Consider the following 24,569-nt stretch of genomic DNA (forward strand, 5'->3'; position numbering starts at 1 on the left):
GCTTTATCTTACAGGATATCCCATTATTAAAACCCAGAAAATATTAAATGAAATATCTGAATCTCAGATTCAATTTAACAAATGTGATCACAAAGACTTGCAGAGCCAGAGAACTGAAAACAAATTTTTTTTGGTAGGCAATCAAAATAACATAATACAGGCATCTCTGAATGAGAAAGGCTGGGCATCTAATTTAATTTCTGACAGCCAGGAGAGTTACATGATCCAGTGAAATGACATAAGACAAGGAATCAAGTGGAGCTAAAGAATCACACCAGAAACCAGTATACCTTCCTATATCAACTTTCCACTATTCTCTAACCATCAGATCTTATCCCAACACCCAGATTTGAACCAGTGTTCAAAAGATTGATATGAGCTAATGTAGACAATCAGAGCAAACACAATGATCTTTAAAGGTAACAGGAACTTCCTTGGCCTAGTGCACAGAGAACACTTAATCTACCAGAGAAATCTGAAACGGAACTAATACAATCTCTATTTTTTTTTTTTTTTTTTGAGATGGAGTCTCGCTCCGCCGCCCAGGCTGGAGTGCAGTAGTGAGATCTCGGTTCACTGCAAGCTCCATCTCCTGGGTTCACGCCATCCTCCTGCCTCAGCCTCCCGAGTAGCTGGGACTACAGGTGCTCGCCACCACACCCGGCTAATTTTTTTGTATTTTTAGTAGAGACAGGGGTTTCACCATGTTAGCCAGGACGGTCTTGATCTCCTGACCTCGTGATCCACCTGCCTTGGCCTCCCAAAGTGTTGGGATTACAGGCGTGAGCCACTGCGCCTGGCTAATTTTTGTATTTTTAGTACAGAAGGGGTTTTGCCATGTTGACCAGGCTGGTCTGGAACTCCTGACCTCAGGTGATCCACCCACCTCAGCCTCCCAAAGTGCTGGGATTACAGGCGTGAGTCACTGCATCTGGCCTCAATCTCTACATTCTATCTGATGACATTTAAGGAACCCTTCCAGAAACATTCTGTATAGCCAGAAAAAAATTAAAAATAACAAGCCACACTGATCTCTAACAACACTTCAAAAGAAGGCATTCACTTGCCCATGGCAATCTGGCAACTATATTTACGTAATAAACCTAAGAATGCAGCTTAAGAATAATTACTGAACAAAAAATTTTCAATCAACTCCTCTGAAATTTCTTTTACATTTTAATATTGGTAAATTGAATAGCTTTTATATTAGCCATATGAACCACTGCTTTGTTCACTAATTTGATCTTGAATACATTTTGTGTAAATTTTAGGCTAATAGCTATAGTCACATTTAAGAGAACAAAGACCACAAAATGTTATGTCATTCTTTTCTATAGATCAATTTAAGGTGCTTATATTGGTACTTAAGAAGTCTTTCCCATTTAAAAAAGCCATGTCTAATATTTATAACTTTCTTTCATTTTATTACCTGTAATATAATTTTCCTTTTTTGAAATTACTTAAAATCGCTAATGGAAAAAGTTGATAACATATCTGAATCCCATCAATTTACATGCAAATGACATTAATACAAGTTGATCTAGTAAAACAATACAAGTTGATCTAGTTCATGGAATGAATAACAAGAATAAAAACGAGACCAAAATAATGATTATAAAATGGTCATAGGAGAACTAAATAAGAGCTGGGTGGAATTTTAGACACTACCTAAACTAATTCTCTTGTTCCCTAGAGAATGAGAAAATGGAGGCACCACGAGGTAAAATGCCTTGTCCAAAGTTACACAGTTAACTGCAAAAGAGAGGCAAGACTAACTGCATAAGAGAGGCAAGACTAGAAGTCAAGTTTCCTGACTCAAAATCCTATGGTATTTTAAAAAATAAAATAATGCATTTTTACTAATCATTAAAAAAAATCCTGCCAATTTAGAAATTTTTTTTTGTTTAATTTTAGACTCCAGTATAGAAAATAGCAATTATTAAGCTCTAAGTTAAAAAAAAAAAAACCAATATGCACAACACAAAGAAATATCTGCAATTTAGCATATACAAACAAGCTGACTTATACAACAAAAAGCCTTAAAGCTACAATAATAATAAAGTAATCCATCCTACTTCAGGAAATATGATAAAATATCAACCTTAACAAATCTTTAAAGACTAACTTTACCAGTTAATGGTAATTAGCAAAATAATGAAACAGTGATCTTCAAAATCTGAATTATTTCAAGGTAAAAAAACTTGTTTAATCTCTATCGGGAAAAACTGGTGACAGTGACCAATAAAATGAGCATAAAGTATAAGCAACACTTTCACACCAACAAAAATATTCAAGAAATAACATAACAGATTTCCTGAGGCAGATGGTAATTTAAAAAGTAATCTGAAGGAAATTATCTTTCAATGCATTTCAACAGATTGAACTACTGTGTCTTATAGGAAGTAAGTAATGTAGTGGTTTGGTGTTTAATTAAAGTATAAGTGAAAACTTTACTTTCTTTTATATTTATGTCAACAGAATTTTACTTCCTAATTAGAGATCACAGAATAAGAAACATGTTTAATCATATTAAATCTTTATATATTAAATCTTTATAAATCAACCAAATAGAAATGTCTACAAGGATGGCTGATTCTGGGTAGACTTTAACATTTTCATTCTTAGAAGACTTGGATCCTGAGAGAAAACTGTAATCCTATATCAATTTAATGACTAAAGAAGCACAGGATTAAGATTAAATTAGTAAAACACCCAGGAGACTGATTACAGTCAGACGGAAGGCATGTGATACCTAGTCTTCCTACTCCTTTCCCAAATTCATCTAACTGGAACAAAAGAAGGAGAGAAAAGAATTAAATTATGAAGAGATGCCAACACAATTATTTTCATACAAAATAGGTCAAAATTATATAAGAATAATGTATAAGATTATACAGCTACTAGGAAATACAGCTGTATTAAATGTAAACATTTTTTCTTAATCAGTTGTAAAACTACATAAAAACATTTAAAAGAATCACAAGTTCCTTTGTAAATCTAGGTTCCATAAAAATGCTATCCTTTGTGAGTGAAGAATGGAGAAAAAATCCTTTACAGTTTAAAAAAATTATAAATGTGTACAAACAATTCTCATAGTGTGATGACTTAAAATGTAAAGTTTTGCCATGATGAAAACCAACAAGTGAATCACTTTTTCAAAACTTGTTCTCAATCAGAAAGAATTAGGTACATAAAAGCCAAAAAGTCAAAGACAAAAAACGTCATAGGGTCTACATTCTTCTTTATATATATGTATATTTTATAATTTAAGTCAAGCTAATGTACTTACACAATTTCATATAAAAGGAAAAATATAATGAATATCCCCAAATTTGTTCTAGAAATTCAACTACATAAAATTTGAGAGCATACTCTGGTATAACACATATTAAAGAGCCAATACAATTTAAAAGCATAACCTACTTTTTAAAGGTTAATTGGATGACCGATTTAAAGACTGTACCAAATGAATACTGGTCTAATTGCCTATTTTGTTGTTACTGCTAAAAAGAAATACTAATGAAGACTGTAACCTTGTTTTCTACAGCCCCCCCCAAATTCTAACAAAATCAAATGGTACCAGTAGAACAATTTATGAATTAGGCATGGTGGCTCATGCTTGTAATCCCAGTGCTTTAGGAGGCCAGGAGTTCAAGACCAGCCTGGTCAACATAGTGAGAACCATCTCTACAAAAAATTTAAAAATTTTGAATTAAGCCAGATGCAGTGACTCATGCCTGTAATCCTAGCATTTTGGGAGGCTGAGGTGGGCGGATCACTTGAGGTCAGGAGTTTGAGACCAGCACAGCAAAACTCCTGGCCAACATGGCAAAACTCCATCTCTACTAAAAATACAAAAACTAGCCGGGCGTGGTGGCGTGCACCTGTAGTCCCAGATTCTTGGAAGGCTGAGGCAGGAGAGTCACTTGAACCCAGGAGGTGGAGGATGCAGTAAGCCGAGATTGTGCCACTGCACTCCACCCTGGGCAACAAAGCCAGACTCCATCTCAAAAAAAGAAAAAAAAAATTAAAATTAGCCAGGTGTAGTGGTGCACACCTACAGTCTTAGCTACTTGGGAGGCTGAAGCTGGAGGACTGCTTGAGCCTAGGAGTTCAAGGTTACCGCCTGTGTGACAGAGCAAGACCCTGTCTCTAAAAAAAATTTTTTTTAAGTAGAATAATTTATGGGTTACAGAGCATTATAATAAATGTTATTTCATTTGGTCCTTACAATATCCAGTGAGGGAGGCTAAAACCAAACCTTACCTTATCCACATTTTACACTGAACAAAGACTCAGAGAAATTAAATGACCAGCCCAGTTGATATCATGAGTTAAATTCCAATCCCATGGGAATTTTCATTACACTAGACTACGTAAGTCATCCAAATATGGTAATATGTAAATGTACCTTTGGCATGTCAAAAAGCAATATAAATATCATCATAATGAAATTTTGGTATGTTGATATTTTCTAAGCTCCAGCAAATGATTCACTAATTTACATAAAAAAATTAAGTTGTTCCTTTCATTTCAGAGAGATAGCCTAAACTAAGATGGGTACAATTTGAGTTATTTCCAGCTATTATCACAAAGAAATTGATGAGGTAGGTTAAAATGTAGTAAATTTTCTAATTTGAACACATTCTTAGAATTTTATAAATCTGCTCTAAGAGCAGAGAAAAGGAAGGTTGATTTTAAGATTAATTTACCCAACTGGTCCACAAAGATCTAACAGCATAAGACTAAAAGGAGTCTAATTACTCACTTCTAAGAATCACTCTTCATCTGCTAAAATTAATTAAAAGGATTGGTACATGTCTGTACATATATTTCTTTAATTACAATAGTGACATGGACTGTTATCTATACAAAATATGTTTCATTCGGTGTATTTTACATGCTTATTAACTGCCATATATTATTCTGGTAAAGCAGAGACTTCCTTTCACATAGGTTACATTTAGATCTTTCCAATTTCTTTGATGTGAGACTCAGTACTAGAGTAAAAGCAAGTTGTGTAACAAGAATTGTTCATTTAAATATTTATTGAAAAACTGTGTATGAAGCCCTGTGCCAGCTGAGTTACTGACCAATTGTTCTTTGAAACAAATTGTTTTGAGTTTAATATTATCTTAGATCTTTTGTCTAATTATTGAATAAAACAATGTTGCTGAAATCAAAGTACTTTTTGAAAAGCTTTTGATAATATATTAACATTTTAGAACTATTGTTTTCTCAGTTGTCAACTGAAAAAAGAAAACACTAAACATTATCATATGCCAATCAAAGTTAAACATATGGTAGGAAAACTGTCCAGACTTATTCAGATTGGTTTAAGCTAGCTGAGACTTGAAACTGCTGCCCAAACTAAATACTGTTGTTTAAAACCATGGATTAACAATATTACATAAATTTTGTGGGACAAAATTAAGATACTTACTGAAAGTAACTGAAAAGTCACTATAGTATTCCCATACATACCAACAATTAATTTGATAGAGAAAATACAAATGAATATATAAAAATGTAGAAGCACGAAGTTAAGATTTTCATAGTGATGTTCACTTAACTGTCTATACTTGGCCCACTTGTAAAAGAAAACCAATTAACATTTTGGCAGTTGATAATATAATGCAGATGGCAATGAATGACAACATCTTCGAGCTCAAACTGGTACCTTCTATTTTAACTTATTTTTATTTGTGAATGTTTGTTTTGGTTCTCTCATGCTGTTTGCAGGAGAGATTCTCAGACAAAAGCTTCATGAATTATTGATAAATGAGTTGTTATATGTTTGGCTTTCAGAGAAAATGTTTATTAATTGTCAGTTATGAGGGAATTCAGACCTACCTGCCTTGAGCATTAACTCCAGTTCCAAGGCAGCGAACACAGAGAAAAACTGAAAACATTTTGGGCCAAATATTCAAATATCTCCCATGAAGAGTAAGTCATATTATCATAAATGTACTTTGAAATATATAACCTAATAGACAAATTATTACTATCAGAAAACTGACTTTGCTGCCTGATGAGAAGATTCTTTTTCAACACCTAACTTCTTGGCACTTTTTGTTTTAAAGGGTGAGAAAGAAAGTACACATGAATTCAACACGTCAAGGAATATACTACAGCAGTCCTCACACCTCTTAAATCCACAATAACCTAATCCCTTATCATTCATAATGCTTTACGGTTTTCAAAGAGCTTTCACATAGTTTTTTTCACTTGGTCTTAATTTGACAGCTTTGTGAGGTAGGTAGAGTAGGTATTTATCTTCTATCTTCATTTACAAACAAGGGAACTGAGACTCGGAGAGTTGAATTGTTAAAGGTCATAAACTATAATAGCAGAAGGCAGAGCCAGGCCTCTTCAGAGTCTAGAATAATTCTTCAAAGTATGATTCTTGGATTATCTGCATAAGAATCACCTGCAGTATTTTTATAACTACAGATTTTAAAGTCCTATCACTTTGGCCTTACTGAGTAAGTCTCTCTAGGAGTGGAGCCCAGAACTCGGCATCTGGTGCAGAACAACTGAATATTAGATAATGATATGAAAGCCAAAGACTGAATCCATGTGGATGTTCATGTGATATATGATGCCATCAGATCAGCAGGGGCAAGTTAAAGTAGTGAGTTTCAAGCCAGGCTGCACATTAGAATCACCTGGAAAGCTTTTTTTCCTTTTTAAGAAAGCTACCAATTCTTACTTGTATGAGAGGAAGGTGTTAGGCATCTGAAGTAACCCAAGTGATTCTTATCTGCAGTCAGGGTTGAGGACCCTTGTTTAAATATGCTTTTTACATAATACATCCAGCATGTTCCAGCATTTTTCTTTCTCTTCTGATTATTTCATGCCTAATAAGGTTTACAGTTTATATTGTAAATTATTTAAACATTACCAGATAAACATTTTTTACTTGATTTTTTTAAGATTAAATGATATTCATAGTAAGACTACTAATCATGCTTCATTTAGCTACAGTGATTTTCCAATATCAAATCAATCACCACTTTGGACTGAGGTTATATATATTTCAGTTGTAAACAAGAATGATCCAGAATCTGAAAATAAGGGTGTGGGGCAAAAGCTGTAGCCTACTGGCTATTGGGCAAGGCAAGTGCAGACAATCAACTCACTATAGGAGGGCCTGGAAGCCAAGGTCTGGTGGCTTTGGCAAGATCACATCTCACTGTAGAAAAATACAACAATGAATACAGAGAAAGTGTTTTGCCATTTTGTAAGTGTGGTTACCACAAAGAACCTTATAATGTATGATGTTTATCTTATTACATGCCTCCACAAAGCAAATTTTGAACATTAAGTTCTGTATGAATCAATACTATTACATGGGAAAAGATGGCCACAAATTAAACTTTTTCCATCATGCATATGGATAAGTTATAAAAACACAGCCAGTAAAAGTAATATTTACAAAAGTTAGAAAAACAGCACAATTATAGGGGAAAGAATGCCCATCTCTTTATTCCACTGCTAATCCAAATCCTGAATATCTCTGGATGAAGATTATTTCGATAGAATGCTGAGAGAACCTTTCATAGACTAATCAAATTCTTCTGTTGTACTTTTATTCTATTAGCTAAAATACCCTTGCTGATTTATTAAATTCTCCTACAGTTTAAAAACACAGTTCTTTTTTCACTTAGTGTAAATAAAACTACAAAGTCCTACTATTCATCTGAGAAGTAAACCTTGCATAGAAAATTTCTTTAATTCTGAAATTGTTTTATTAACTGAGCTACCAGAATGTTATCTCATAACTAGTTTACAGTATATGAAAGTTCACTACAAAGCAGTCACCACATATTTAGGATTTTCTAAATATAAAATGAGTGGGTTTATAAAATGCTTACCAGACAAATAATTATCTCTTCATAACCTAGAAAGACGAACTATTTTGTGATGATAGAATTCTTAGTGTTTTGGATGCCTTGATGTTTCAAGTTTGATGCAATATAAAAAGCAAACATTTACCTTTCCAGTGGACACAATCTGTAGTTGACTGAAAGCATGTTAACAGTGAGTTACAGCAATCAGTCATGCAAAAGGCAAAGAATAAAATATTTTAAACAGCACAAGCGTTCCACCTTAGACAAGACAAATTAAGCACTGGTTCCATCTTCTTCAATAACCCGATTCATGCTGGTGCCATGTGTGATGTGAGTCATGGGATTATTACTGAGATCTCTGATGCTGCTATGTCGTGACTGCTCATTGAGCCGATGAGAACTACTATGCCTGGAGTGATCTGTTAGTCGTGACATGCTGCCATGAGGTAGTCTCTCCTCCATTCCTCTGTAACTGCAGGGCGTGTACCTGTCACGAGAGAGTTTATTTTGAAGTGGGTAACAGAACACACTAGAAAATATAATAACACTAATAATTTTCATAAAAACGCATCAGTAAGGGAAATTATTAGGAAACCAACCATGAGAAAGTAATAACCAACTTTTGATTGCTTAACTTCGTTAACACTGTAGAAGTATTGACATGGCCAACAAAAGAGATAATCCACTCAGAATTAAGGTTCCATTCATTCTCTGCAAAAGGACAGAAGCTAAGATTAAATAAGGCTGACCGATTTAAAGCTGCACTAGATATGAATACTTTTGTCATTCAAATGAGTTTTGAATGGGGTGGGTTCAGGGAGAGGGGTAACAACAAATAGAAGAAATGTGGCATTGTCCCTGGCAGCCAAGAAGAGTGGCTATAATCAGTAGACGGGTACACTCAAATTTTATTAAAAGACTCTGATTGGAAGAGGGAGAATATGAAATCAGAGGTGAAATTGGTATAACCTAAAAAAAAAATAAATAAACTGGCAAGCAATGATGACAGTATGTGCCGAAAGCTGCTTTCCAGATAGCCCAGTTAACAACTGAATTAACTACCTGTAAATTATCTTAATTACCTCTCATCAGGGCTTGAGGCTGTGAAGATGCTCCTTCATGGAAGCTACATCTGCTTGGAAGTTACGTCCTAACACTTTGTAACCTATATTCTGGCTAAAGTAAATTCTTTGCACCTTCAGCTCTAGACCCAGCTTGGAGTATGTGAGCTGGGCTCCCTCTGCTAACTGCAGGCTGTCTCCTTCTCTGCACTTATCTTGAAAAGCAGCAATGGAGCTGTTAAATTTTCTTTTGTTGCAGTCCTGACTCACTGAGCTTTGCCATGAGGAATGAGATTAGCTCTAGGCCAGTCAAGGTCAGGAAAATCAATTATGACTTTTTTATTAGGCCTTTGCTTATGGAGCTAGCATGCTATTTATCAATGATTCTGGCTTTATAGTGTGCTCTTTCAAGGTAAGGACCATATTTTATCCTTTAATCCCTAGTGCCTCAAGAAGTATTTGTTTAAAATACTTTTTGTTTATACTTACACCTATATGTATACCATTTTGTAAAAGTATTTGATTTAGGATAATAAACCTCAAAGAAAACTTAGTATAATCTATAACTTTAATTAACATTAAGTTTTAAGTAATGTTTCTAAAATAATATATAGCAGGCTAGGTTTTTTTTTTTTTTTAAACAGTCATCAAAAAAACTAATCATAAGCAGCTGCAGATCTGTTGGCTGTCAGAAAGTGTTAATCCACCATTCCTTCACAAAAATAATTGTAACAAATTTCATGACTCAGTGTGATTTATAAAATTTAAAGATACATTCATACACCACAGAGGTGATCTTCTAGTAATATTTTCATTAGATCAGAGTTTAAAACTTGAGAAGTCCTTTGAAAATTATTTTTTTAAAAAAACATGTATTTTGGCCGGGCGCAGTGGCTCTGGCCTGTAATCCCAGCACTTTGGGAGGCTGAGAAGGGCAGATCACCTGAGGTCAGGAGTCCAAGAGCAGCCTGGCGAACATGGTGAAACCCCGTCTCTACTAAAAATACAAAAATTAGCTGGGCATGGTGGTGGGCGCCTGTAATCCCAGCTACTTGGGAGGTTGAGGCAGGAGAATTCCTTCAACCTTGGAGGCAGAGGTTGCAGTGAGCCGAGATTGCACCACTCTACTACAGCCTGGACGACTAGGGCGACATTCTGTCTCAAAAAACAAAAACATGTATTTTGTTTCAGTAAAGCAAAAAAGAAAAGTTAAATATGAAAAGATAAATATTTTAAACATTTCTCATGTTATTGGGTAAAATGTTATTTCTCATTTATTAAAAGATAACTTCATATTTAGGACCTAAAACAGTTTTAAATTTGTTCTGCATGTTTTGGTAAATAATGACAATGTTTGCAGATGAAAACATTTCAGAATGGGCTTGTTGTTCTAGTCTAATAATTATTATTTTGCATAATGATTGTTGCCTTAAAACTGAGTAGAAGATTTTTCCAAGTTTCCAAATATGACTTGGCAGCTGATTTGGAGATCTTTCACCTCTCAATGGCTACCCAAGCATCTGTCTCAAATAAATATGGCAAATGAAAAGAGCAAAATATGATGCAGTTTTCTAGTAATGATATGAAGTTATCTTTTAAAAATAACTATATAAAAATATAAGCTGAACATTTTCTAAAATGAAATATAAAGCTTTGAGTTACAAAAACTCAATATTTTTCATAGAAAAACTTACTATATTAATTTTATCTAAATTCCTTAAGTGACACATATGGCCTCCACAAAACATTTTAGAATATGAACAACCTGCCCTTGGATAATTAAGAGTCAACTACATAGAAAAGTAAATTTAAATATACTGTTTAATCTCAACTGTGTATGTAGGAATTACCAAGTTTATTTTTTGACAGTCATTTAAACCACTGTGACCACTGACTGTAAAACACAATGTGAAAATGTAAATAAATTTTAATATAAGCTTAGACAAAACAATTAGGATGGTTAATTTGCTGCTGTTGTCAAAAAGATACTGTGGTGCCTTCCAAAGTCAACATAAAAAAACCTTGAAGACGACTGACTCTTTTTGAGTTTCCATAGTATTTGCTATCACTAATCTAAATAACTGAATTAACTGTAGTTTTACTAATACCTCCTTATTTATTCCCTAGCTTTTTCTTGTCATGGCACCCACTTACCAACCTAATCATTCATTTCCAAACCTCCACCTACCTACTTATTCACTTCCTTTTTCACCCACCCTCTCATCTAACCACCAATTACGTATTCTTTGAAGCTGACATATGTGTGTAGGTGTATTCACCTCAGCCTATTTTGTTTTATATAGCACAGAGATCAATAATTATCCAGCAAAGAATCTGGGCCAGAGTGAGTATTGGGAAGTGTGTGTGTGTGTGTGTGTGTGTGTGTGTGTGTGTGTGTGTGATCCCACAGCCAAGATACCATGAGATGATTAGAAAATGACCAAAACATAGTGTTGACACACAAAGTTAAAAACTGACTGAAGCAGAAGGAAATCTCCATGAGACGGCTTTTCAAATTACGACAATCCTTGTTCAGACTTCTGGTACACCACAGTCTTGGAATCTTTCACATCTGCCCTGAAGTTCTAGGTACAGCAAAGAGTCCTGCAGTATGAGTACTCGTGCGCCACATTACAAAACACCTTCAGTAGGGTGCCACTGTCATTCTGGCTTCTGAATTTCTGGGAAACATCCACATTATTTCTAAAGTCATTATTTATTTGATAGATTTGTACATTCCCTACTATATACATGCCTAGCACTGTGCTAGATACTGTGAAGGAATATGGTGTCACTTAGTTCTTATTCTCTAGAAGCTGCAAACTTAGCTGACGAAAGACAATTATACAGAAAATAGATCATAACAAAAACAATGATAAGCAATTTCTCTGACTCACATGCCCATTGTTCTTCTTCCTGTATTATTATTACTGTGAATATTTCCCAAGGTCTTGTTTTTGGCCTGTTGTTCTTTTTTTAATAGTGACTCAAGGGATTCTAGCTCACAATTTTAATTGCCAACTACCTAATATTGATGATTGTAAACTTTCTTATCTAAGCTACAGCTCTATTCAGATGAGAGTGGCTGAAATCTATTTTTAACTGCCCTCAGAAATTCTCTACTTAATATAAACTCATCTTTTACTGTTCATTCACCCTACTTATCTCCTCTAAGATATTTTCATGAACCAATCTGACCTTTCTCTTTCCTGCAGTTCTACATCTATTATCTTTAACACTCACTGTCTTAATTATATCCTGGCTTGTGCTATTATTTAATTGGTTCATATGTATATGACTTATCTTTCCTATAATGTTATATGCTCCTAGAATGCATAAATTACATCTTACTTTTCTTCCATATACATCTTTATACACAGTATGTCACATGCATAGGTATTATACTATAAATAACTATTCATTCATCATTGAAAGGATAAGGCCAGGCCGGACATGGTGGCTCATGCCTGTCCCAGCTCTTTGGGAGGCTGAGATGGGCAGATCACTTGAGGCCAGGAGTTTGAGACCAGCCTGGCCAACATGTCAAAACCCTGTCTCTAATAAAAACACAAAAAAATTAGCTGAGCATAGTGGCACACACCTGTAATCCTAGCTACTCAGGGGGCTGAGGCATGAGAATCGCTGGAACCTGGGAGGCAGAGGTTGCAGTGAGCTGAGATAGTACCACTGCACTCCAGCCTGGGCAACAAAGTGAGTCTCTGCCTCAAAAAATAAAAAATAAATAAATAAAAGAAAGAAATAAAGAAAGGATAAGGCCGATAACGTCAAATAAAGCTGAGTTCATGGAGGGTGGTGACTGATAAATATATTCTAAAAGAATTCTGATTCCTTCCCTCCTTATCAGTATTTTCAGCTGGACCCCTAAATTACTGTAGAAACTTCCTAACTAGTCTTACTCACAATCTCCTTCATTCCGATGCTGTTGCCAAGTGATTTTTCTAAAATACAAATCTGATTTTCTCACTTCAATGCCTGAAGTCCTATGATAGTTTCTCACTGCTGTCAGGGAAAAATGCAAACTCCTCAGTATGAATTCCTCTCCGTCAGTTGCCGAAACGTGCAGCCTATGCTCTAGCCATACCCACGTACCTAACTACCTGCCTGTCTTTGTTGCCTCTGCATGTGCTGTTTCCTTGTCTTTAACTCCCAACTGCCTCCTCTGAATCCTATTCAATGTAGAAGAGACATCTCTTGCGAAGCTTTCACTTTCTATGATTTATTAAATGGTTTTTTCCTCTGAGATCCCAATGCACCCTGTACACATTTTTACTATACCTACTGAAGTGTATTGTAATTGATTGTTTACTCTTTTGTCTTCCTTCTCTGCATCCCCAGCACTTAGAAGAATGCTTCTCATATAGGAGTGCTAAGTGGAACAAAAGAAGGAAGGAAGGAGCAAGGATCCTTGTGGTTAAAATGAAGTCACTGGTGATGTTAGAGGGTACAGTTCAGGCAGGTAGAGAGGAGAAAAAGACTACACTTTCAAGGCATAAAGGATGGATTAGGAAGAAACATATTCAAAATAGGTATTTCCAAAATCTAGCCAGGAAAGGAAAAGGAAATGGATACAAGATAAATCAGCATCAAAGAAAGACTGCTGCTCTTTTAAACACGGGGTAGCTGACCAACGGAAGGTAAAAGAAAACAAGTTAAGAGGAAAAAACAGAAGATTAAAAAAGGAAAGTACAGAGAATCGGATCCTACACTAGGAGGACAGGGAGAAGACTGAGACTGACAGGACAGAAACAGCTGTGGAAACAGAATCCTGTCAGTTGCAGGTATTATAATTTTCATTCTTTCAGTTTCCCAAACTAGAAATCTTAAACAAAACAAAACAAAAAACAAAACAAAACAAACCAAAAAAACTTTAGCACATTCCTTTTCTCCAGCTGCTAATATTAATTTCTTACCAATCTCTATCATTTCTTCTTTTATTTTTTTGAGACAGAGTTTTGCTCTTGTTGCCCAGGCTGGAGTGCAGTGGCATGATGTCAGCTCACTCCAACCTCCACCTCCCGGGGTTCAAGTGATTCTTCTGCCTCAGCCTCCTGAGTAGCTGGGATTATAGGCGCCTGCCACCACACCTGGCTGTAGCATTTCTTCTTTCTAAATATCTTTCAGGTCAGCTCTTCCTCTCCTCCCACTGCCACCATTCTCCCAAAAGCCTTTATCATCTCTCAAATAAATTACTGAAAAAATCCCAAGCAGTTTCTAATTCTAGTGTCTCATTTTTCAAATTTAACAAGAAACGCACAGCCAGGCTTCTCTCAAACATTTTCTCTGTGAAACCAACCCCCTCCCCAGCCACCAGAATTAATCACTCCCTCCTCTATGCTACTACTGTACCTAGTAAACAGGGGTGGGCAAACTAAGGCCTGCTGGCCAAATCCTAGTTTTGCAAATAAAGTTTTATTGGAATGCAGTTACTTCTATTTGACTACATATCATCTACGACTGCTTTCATGCTACAACAGCAGACTCGAATAGTTGCAATGGAGACTATATGGCTCATAAGGCCTAAAATATTTACTATCTGGCTCTTTATGGAAAACATTTGCTAACTCCTGAACTATACTATCATACTTATATGTTACTTTGTCAATTACAATAATAATAGAAGCTGGTATGATGTACTCACTGAGGCAGGCACTGTTCCAAGGAATTAGGTAGGCTATCTCATTTAATTTGTACAACATTATTAAAGAGGCAGATATTACTATTTTCATTTTATAAATGAGGAAACTGAGGCTTATCATTCCAGATCCATGTTCTAAACCACAAACGGACTACACTTTTTTCTCAACAGACCGTGAGCTTATTAAGAGCAAAGATCATGCCTAAGTCATCTTTGTATTCTCAGGGCCTAGCACAGTGCCAGATGTAGTAGGTGTTCCATAGCTGTTTACTAAATTAGTTTTACTAAAATAACCACTTTTACCCTGTCTTCTCCCTGCTCAATCTCCCACAATAACTCCCATATTGCTTACCGCATCAAATCTAAACAACTCTGACTGACTTTAAGTCTGACTATAGTCTGGACAACTCTATCTAGCAAAGTTCAAAGGTTTAATTATGTTCAACTTCTATTTCAGAATTGGCTGCTCTTCTTTCTTAAGCTGTATGACCATAATTCAGCTTATGAAATAAACTATACTACTAACAAAACTCACCTGCCATCACGTGATCTGTGGAGGCTGCCGTGGTAGCTGCTCACTTTGCTGTGGACGCTCCCTGCTTTGCTTCTTTGATCATCCACCATAGCCAGCTGAGTTGAAGAAGCATGGGTGGATGTTCCTTGAGTGGAAGTTCCCCTTGACTTTCTTATGATAGGAGTATTTGGATCCCTCAGGAGAGACTGAGCAAAATCAGGTTCCTGGAGTACCTGTCGGCTCTCATTCACTATCCTAGACAACAAAACAGTAAGTTTAAGATACATACCAATCTTCCCACAGACCAATAAGCAATACTTCTGTGCAACACTGCTATTATTCTTGAAATTAATTACTCGCCAAATTAGATCTATAGGACTGATATGAAGAAACATTGTTGACAGAGGAAAGACTACAACAACAATCCATGTCAATCTGTCCCCTAAGGTGGTATGATGGAAAAAGGCCTGTGTTAGAATAAGGAAATCAGGATTTTAGTTCCAACTTTATCAATAAAGACGTGATCTTAAGCATGTCATCTCCTCTTCCTTTCATTTCTTCATCTATAAAATGAAGGTATACAATTTCATCATTTCTAAAAGGTCCCTTTCAGCCAAAGAAATTTGTCATTCTCAAGACACTGAACTATTATGAAGATATAACTCTAAAATAGAAAAATTGTTTTCTTGCATGGTTTATATAACTAGTAGAGGCTTCACTGTAGCATGGATACAACATTTAAGTTGTAAGAGCAGTTGTTTCAGTCTACGAGTTGATTTTATGCAGAAGCAGTTGTCTAGTGCTGGAATAAACATGAGCAGTCATAATTAGAATAAAACAAAATGAAAAATTAAAGTTACAATTAAGTCTCAGACATATTAGAAGCTTAAAGGGAAATATTTAGGGGAAAAATTATTGTCAAGAACAAAAAATTCTAACTGCTATCAAAGGATTAAGTAGACAGATGGCTTATGATGAACAAGGCAGTAATTAAATTAATACATGAGCTAAACAGTTGTAAAGGTTAGTGTCTTGGATTATGTAAATAAAGGACTTACTATCAAAAATCATAAAGTTAAAATCAGATAATCAATTTCACTTCAAAAATAAAACTCCAGCATGTAAAGACTGGATCATATATTGAGAAATTACATATATTATAAATTTTCACATTACAAAAGGATTGTCATTATTGCTGTTGTTTTTCATGTTGGGGTAGGTGGGCTGAAGGAAGTCTAGTATTTATCGAGTACTTTATATATATTCTTCTTTGAATCCCCTTAATAATGTCATCATTACAGAGATTCATGTCCTAAGAGTATATTTCTAAGGGAATATTGGATATCTATTAATAATAGACATTGTAATCCCCGTTTCATGGACAAAGAAACTAAAATTTTAAGAGATTAAAGAACTTTCAAAAAATCACACAACAAAACCAACAGTCAAGGATCAAACTTAAGTTTAAAGTCTTAGAGGCTAATCACAAGGTAATGATAAAACAGTGTTTATATATATCTGGAAAACAAAAGTGTCAAAAACATGACAGAAAAAAGAACAAGTCAAAAATAGAAAAAAAAAAAAAAAAAAAAAAAAAAAAAAAAAAAATCAGGATTCATTCCTCTGTCATCAATGACCTTATTCATATATACATACATCCTACCAAGTCATTCTTGGTTGTTGACTTTATTTTCTAAACTTGCTTAAAACTGACTTCTAGTTGTCCCAAAAGTTTAACTCACGTTCAAATGGTGAAGGTTTGTCCCCTCATTTTACAGATAATGTCCAGAGAAATTAAGTGAAATGACCCAGGTAATCCAAAAGAGGATTTCTAAAAATATTTAAATCTATGTCAGAATTATTAGCATAAGTATGGTCTTAAATCTGGCTTCACTTAAGGGGAAAACATTAATTTGATTAGCACAATGTTAGAAACCAGTCTACAACATAGTATAACAAAGCAGTTAAAAACAAAGCTCTGGAGTCAGACTGTTTGGGTTTGAATCTATAAGTCAGCAATCACTTGTTATGAAATCTTGGTTCTATGCCTCAGTTTCCTTATCTGTAAAATGATGTCCTCCCTCACAAGGCTGTTTATAGCATTAAATGATTTAATGTGTAAAGTGCTTAGAACAGTGCTTTGAGTATTAAATATGCCCAATAAATTAGTACCCATTATTATGATTATCTTATGATATCTTATACCAGACAAATGCTAGAAATAGCCAAAGGGTGCCCACGCTCTTGAATGCCAGAATAAGGGGCTGCCACTCCAGCTCAGAGCACATTCTGGCTGGGAAGATGACAAGGACTGTTGGTTGGAAATCCACAGCTGCAGAAAACCAAATGGAAGGGCCCAAGAGTTTTAACCAGTTTCAGAAGGATTTGGGCCCAACCAGTATCCCCGCCAACTAACTAGGCTAAATCTCTATAAGGAAGGCTTCAGTTTAGCTCTATCTGGAATTTCTAATGCAACTCTATTATAGAATTATTTATATACGGCCCAGAGGTGTCCAGGAATGTTTAATTCAAGTCCTTTCCTGAGCATCGTGTTTTACTGTGATTACAATACAGTTTTCCAAAGAATACACAAATAAATCACAGTAAATCCCAAAAGGGAGGAAACTCTAAGAGAGCAGGGTCTTGGCCTGTTCTGTTTGCTATCAAATCACTGGTATCCAAAAGTAGTTGGTGGCACATAGTAAGCATTCAACAAGACTTTCTTTTTTTTTTTTTTTTTATTATACTTTAAGTTCTAGGGTACATGTGCACAACATGCAGGTTTGTTACATATGTATACATGTCCCATGTTGGTGTGCTGCATCCATTAACTCGTCATTTACATTAGGTATATCTCCTAATGCTATCCCTCCCCCCTCCCCCCACCCCACAACAGGCCCCAGTGTGTAATGTTCCCCTTCCTGTATCCAAGTGTTCTCGTTGTTCAAAGAATGAATATGTCTAGAAGATAAATGTTTTTGGTTGCTATTGAGTGAGCTCATCCCCTTCTTTCCTTCTGTGCTCTATGAAATTATATTTAAAGGAGAAATGCATTATCTGATATCACTAGTAGCAGTCTCAGATATCAGACTAAGAAATGTATACAGTCGTCCCTCAATTTCCTCAAGAGAGTGGTTCCAGGACCCCCTGCGGGTACCAAAATTCAAGGATGCTCAAGTCCTTATATAAAATGGCATAGTATTTGCATACAACCTCTTGTATACTTTAGATCACCTCTAGATTACTTACAGTACCTAATACATCACTTTATTTGCATAGATTCAGTGTAGTGCTCAGCATGCAGCAAATTCAAATTTTGCTTTTTGAAATTTTCTTGAATTTTTTTTTCCCAAATATTTTTGATCCATTGTTGGTTAAATCCACTGATATGGAACCCCCAGATACAACAGGCTGACTGTATATTAAGCTGTGATGTTAACATAATTTGTATAACAGAAATTGTTAATTACTGACTGGTATTTTAGTAAGGCAGAAACTAAAGTAACTTCAAATTGTATCATATGAGAAAATGACATTAACCAATACTAGGCACATTCTACATATAATTTTAAAATATTTACAGACTACCCCACAAAAAAGTCATTCTTTCATGGATCCTAGGTTAAGTAAAATCATAAGAAATATAGAATCCACTAACTTAGAGTTTGTGATAACTCAGATAGAGATACCTATGAGACTTAAAACTAAGTAGAGTTTGAAATCATTTGTTCCACTGTGAAAACTGAAGGGTCTTGTTTCGTTTTACAAACTACGGTACAAACATTTAAAGATTACTTAAGTATGTCCTCAAATCACACTGTAATATGCAGTATGGCCAACTATGAATTAAATAACCTCTAAAACATTTCAATTAATCTACTAATATCATTTTTCTATTTGGCTTTAACATGTACCATATTAGAATGGAATAAGAGTATTTCTTTATGTCACTTTTGGTACACTTGGAAGAACAATGGACAACTGGAGATAGAAGTTTATCTAGCTCTTATCAGTAAATACCTGTGTGACTTTGACCAAGCACTTAACCACTATCTTGGTTTTCTCACTTGTAAAAGAGAGATAAGAATATATGTCAGCCTTCAAAGGAATATCAGGAAGATCAGATAAGAATGTAGAGAAAAGCATTAATTTCCTTTTAAGAAAATTACAATTTGAATTTTTTTCACAAAGATTGGACTTCCTTCAAATATTCTGAATTAGTACAGGAGGCTTGGTCATCTTCTGGACTACTTGGCCATCTTCTCAAAATAAGTTTTTAGTTTTAAATTAAGACATGCTACTGTGCCAGTCATAACTGGATACTGCTGAAAATGTTATAGTCTTGTTTGACTAATTCTCCAAATCCAAGTCATTTTAACACAAGCAACACACACACACACAATATGTAAATGTGAGGTTTGTGAACACTGTGATAATTTATTTCAACTTACTCTTTTTTCCTACGACCATGAAAAAAACTGGCCCATTCAAAGCATGTCTTTTTGCTTCCAACCCAAAATACAGAGGGAATGCCAACTATGAGAGCCATCAAGTATTTCATCAGAAAGAGAATCAAGTCTGGACGACTCATTTGAGTAACCTGGAAGAACAGAAAGAAAAGCATCTTAAATATATAAAAATAACTTTCTATTAAAGGCCATTATGAAATCTTTTTCTTTCTTTTTTTTTTTTTGAGACTGAGTTTTGCTCTTGTCACCTAGGCTAGAGTGCAATGGTGTGATCTTGGCTCACTGCAACCTCTGCCTCCCACGTTCAAGCAATTCTCCTGCCTCAGCCTCACGAGTAGCTAGGATTACAGGCATGTGCCAACATGCCCAGGTAATTTTTGCATTTTTAGTAGAGAGGGGGTTTCACCATGTTGGTCAGGCTGCAGGTGATCTGCCTGACTCAGCCTCCCAAAGTGCTGGGATTACAGGCATGAGCCACCGTACCCGGCCCAAAATCTTTTAAAGTAAGAGTAAAATAATTCTACAAATTTGATGTTTTCACTTATAAGGTTTTATAAGTAATTTTCTTATTATGTGGAAAAAACACACTCCTGAAAATTTGACAATAAATTTATACTCTATACATTGAGACATATCTATCTATCTAGATAGATAGATGATAGATATTTGGCTGACATTAGTCATCTTCTAAAATAGGAAAGAATGAAGAGCATTTGTACAATGGCGGGGGAAGGGTGGTGGTGATGTAGATGAACTTTTTAAAAGAGTAATGTGAAAATAAGATGCAATAAAAGGAAAAGACTGATAGTTTTGACTACTAAAATTTAAAACTTCTATAGAACAAAAAGCCTTAAATCAAATCAATAAAATGACTAACTAGAAATCAATGGTATTATCAATCAATAAAGCAAACCTAAGGAAAAGAAAATGAAGAACAGACTGGGTGTGGTGGCTCATGCCTGTAATCCCAGCACTTTGGGAGGCTGACGCAGGCAGATCACCTGAGGTCAGGGGTTCAAGACCAGCCTGGCCAACATGGCGAAACCCCATTTCTATTAAAAATACAAAAATTAGCCGGGCGTGGTAGCAGGCACCTGTAGTCCCAGGTACTCGGGAGGCTGAGACAGGAGAATCAGTTGAACCAGGGAGGTGGAGGTTGCAGTAAGTCAAGATTGTGCTACTGTGCACTCCAGCTTGGGCAACAGAGTGAGATTCTGTCTCCAAAAAAAAAAATAAATAAATAAATAAATAAATAAATAAATAAAATAAAGTATTTGTTAAGACAAAAAATAGCAGAATAACCCAAAGTTGGTTACTGAAAAAGGAACAGGCCAGACTCCAGTCTAATCAAAACAACAAAGGGAAGAAAACAGCAAATACACAGACACAGAAATGATAATAAACAGATGCAAATAGAGAAACATTAAAGAATCTTAAAAAGACTACTTTGCTCAATTCCATGCAAATAGACTTGAAAACCAATGGAAACAAATGATTGGAAAATGTAATTTAACAAAATTGACTCCAGAGGAAATAAAAAAATTTAAAAAGAAATATTATAGAAGAAATAAAGTTGTCAAAGAGCCACCCCGTCTCAGAAAGCACTAGACCCAAAGTTTCACAGGAAAATTCTAATAAACCATTAAAGAACACATAATTTCAAACTGTCTGAAAACACACAAAAAGAAAGCTATTAAAATTATTGATATAAAGCAAGAATAAAATCGTACTTAACAAAGGCTCCATAAAGAAACTATTTATTTATGTCTCATTTAGGAATTTGTATGCAAACAGAATTCAACAGCAAATTAAAAGAATAGGCCAGGACCAAAGAGGGGAATGCAAGGATGGTTCAATATTAGTAAATTTATTTATAAATTCAACATATTATTAGATCAAAGGGAAAACATATGATCATCTTCATAAATGCCACAAAGGCATTTGATAAAAGTATTCACTCTTGATTTTTAAAAACTGTAATAAAATACAAATAGATGAAGTCCTTAAAGACACTATATATCTATATCTCAATCCAAAAGCAAACATCATGCTTAATAGAAACACCAAAAGTCACTAGAAATATTTTCATTAAAATATGGGATACAAGAAGAGTATCTACTGCCACCACTCTTAGTTAACCATTTCAACAGCTCTAGACTGCAATTAGAAAAAGAAATAAAGGTTATAAAAACTAGAAAGGAGGAGGCAATGTGATCATTATTTATAAATAATATAATTTTATACCTGGAAAACTAAGAGAATAAAGTAAAACTATTATAAATTATAAGCAGGGTGGCTAGGTATGAAATAAAATACACAAATAACTTTCACATATATAAATATCAATTAGTAGATATAAGAAAGAAAATTTTTCATTTACCATTGTTATGGGCTAAACTGTCTCCTCTATCCAAATTCATATGTTGAAGCCTTAACTCCCAGTACCTCAGAATGTGACTGTATTTGGAGGTGGGGCCTTCAAAGAGGTAATTAAGGTTATGTGGGTAGATCCTAACCCAATCTGGCTGGTATCCTTATAAGAGGAAGAAATTTGGACATAAAGACACCAGGGATGTGTACACAGAGAGAAAGACCATGTGAGGACACAGCAAGCAGGCTCCCATCTAGAAGCCAAGGAGAGAGACTTGAGAGAAAACCAAACCTGCCAACACCTTCATCCTGGACTTCCAGCTTCTAGAACTGTGAGAAAATGAGTTTCTGTTGTTTGAGCTACCCAGTCTGTGGTCTCTCATTATGGTAGCTCTAGCATACTAATACAAATTATAACAAAAGAGACAAAACACCTAAGAATAAATTTAATAAGAAAAATTATCTATTTGAAGATGTTTTAAAACACACCCCGCTTCAAACATGTTCTTAGTTAGAAATAATTTATCATAAGGAGATTCTCCTTGATTATCAAATTCCAAAATTCCAATAAAAATACCAAGAGTTATATGAGAATTAGACAAGTTGATTTTAAAGTTTATTATAGAAAAACAAACAAGAACAAACAGGAAAGTCCTGAAAGAGAAGAGAAATACATAATTAAGCTATAATAATTAAAGCTGTGTAATTATGGAATACAGTGTTTAATATAAGCAGTACTTAAGTGACATTTCAAACCATTCAGCAAAAATACGTTTATTCAATAAATGGATTCTGGACAGGCTTCTAGAAAAAAACAGAGCTGTGAAGTCATACCATATTTCATACCTAGATGAACTTCTAAAAGATCAAAAATTCAGGCCAGGCACAGTGGCTCAGGCCTGTAATCCCATCACTTAGGGAGGCTGAGGCAGGTGGCTCGCTTGAGCCCAGGAGGCAGAGGCTGCATTGCGCCACCGCACTCCAGCCTGGGCAACACAGCAAGACCCCATCTCAAAGTAAATAAATAATTACATAAAAACAAAAAAACAAAAATTCAAACGTAAGAAAAAAATTAACAACAAAAAAGAAACCATAAAGTTAAAGTTGTAGATGAAAGCTTTTGTTTCAGGGAGAGAGATGAGGAGTTACTTTCTAACAATGACACAAAACTTAGAAGCTATCAAAAAGAGACAAGTGAGCCAAGCACAGTAGCTCCCATCTGTAATCCCAGCTCTATGGGAGGCCGAGTCAGGCAGATCACCTGATGCCAGGAGTTTGAGACCAGCCTGACCAATATGGTAAAACCCAGTCTCTACTAAAAATACAAAATTTAGCCAGGTGTGATGGTGGGTGCCTGTAGTCCCAGCTACTTGTGAGGCTGAGACAGGAGAATTGTTTGAACCTGGGAGGCAGAGGTTGCAGGGAGCTGAGATCATGCCGCTGCACTCTAGCCTGGGCGACAGAGCTAGGCTCTGTCTCAAAAAAAAAAAAAAAAAGAAAAAAGAAAAAGAAACAACTGTGCCAGATAAAATCCCACATTTCTGCATGGCCATAACTATTGTAACAACAGCCAAAAGACAATTAAAAGGCTGATATAAAATTGTTGCAAATTATATGGCAGATAAAAGGGCTAATTTCGTTAATGAATAATAAACTCCTACAACTAAAAAAGCCCATGACCTGAAGAAAAACAGGCAAAATATATCAACAATTTACAGAAAACAAAAGACAGATCTAGAGCTCAGACTCATAGTTAATTACATGCTGGTTCTACTTTTCAACCTATCAAATAGGTAAGATCTGAAAGTCTGACAGTATATTGCATTAGCAAATGTGTGGATGAATACTCTCATATATTGGCGATGGGGAGGTAAATTCAGAAACCTCTATAAAAGACAATTTGGCAATATCTATCAAAGTTATGCCCTTTGATTAAGCAACTATTTTAAAAATATATGCTATATATTCATATATATGTGAAATGATGTATGTTCAAGTATTGTACATATATCGTATACCAATAGTAAAATATTAGAAGCAATATGATTTATCCACTCGATGGAATACCATGAGGGCATGAAAAGATACTGAGGAAGAGTTTTCTCTTTTGGTATTTATCTCCAATATATCATTAAATGACAAGAGCAAGGTGGGGAAGTGTGTATGGGAGCTACCAAGTGAGTAAAAGAAAGAGGGAGCAAAGGAATATACTTGTTTGTACACGCATGAATACCACTGAAAGAGGATATACAAATTCCTTATAAAATTCCAAGTTACCCTTGAGAGGGGCACTGGGAAGCTGGGAAGCACAGGCAGTGATAGAAGGGAGACTTTTCCCATATACTTTTGTAGCTTTTGGGTTTCGAACCAGTAAAACTTTTTTTTTTTTTTTTTTGAGACAGAGTCTTGCTCTGTCGCCCCGGCTGGGGGGCAGTGGCACGAATTCGGCTCACTGCAAGCTCCGCCTCCTGGGTTCATGCCATTCTCCTGCTTCCCAGAGTAGCTGGGACTACAGGCACCCGCCACCACGCACAGCTAATTTTTTGTATTTTTAGTAGAGATGGGTTTTCACCGTGTTAGCCAGGATGGTCTCGATCTCCTCACCATGTGATCCACCCACCTCAGCCTCCCAAAGTGCTGGGATTA

The 24,569-nt window shown here is 35.4% G+C and overlaps 1 protein-coding gene across 3 annotated transcripts in view; it reads right to left on the bottom strand.

The window, feature by feature from the left end:
- Nucleotides 1-6,686: 6,686 nt before the first annotated feature.
- Nucleotides 6,687-24,569, bottom strand: part of FZD3 (frizzled class receptor 3) — a 75,190-nt gene continuing 57,307 nt past the window's right edge. For 2 of the 3 annotated variants that reach the window (XM_017884770.1, XM_017884776.1), the window contains 3 exons: nucleotides 19,536-19,684; nucleotides 15,106-15,339; nucleotides 6,687-8,340 (listed from right to left, as the gene is read on the bottom strand). In XM_017884770.1, coding sequence (XP_017740259.1) covers nucleotides 8,127-8,340; nucleotides 15,106-15,339; nucleotides 19,536-19,684 — 597 coding nt within the window. In that variant the 3' untranslated portion in view covers nucleotides 6,687-8,126. The remainder of the gene's footprint in view (nucleotides 8,341-15,105; nucleotides 15,340-19,535; nucleotides 19,685-24,569) is intronic. The other variant, XM_017884783.1, reaches the window with a different exon arrangement.

The sequence above is a fragment of the Rhinopithecus bieti genome, unplaced genomic scaffold (genome assembly GCF_001698545.2).
Source record: "Rhinopithecus bieti isolate Rb0 unplaced genomic scaffold, ASM169854v2 scaffold_315, whole genome shotgun sequence".
In the NCBI taxonomy this organism is placed as follows: domain Eukaryota; kingdom Metazoa; phylum Chordata; class Mammalia; order Primates; family Cercopithecidae; genus Rhinopithecus; species Rhinopithecus bieti.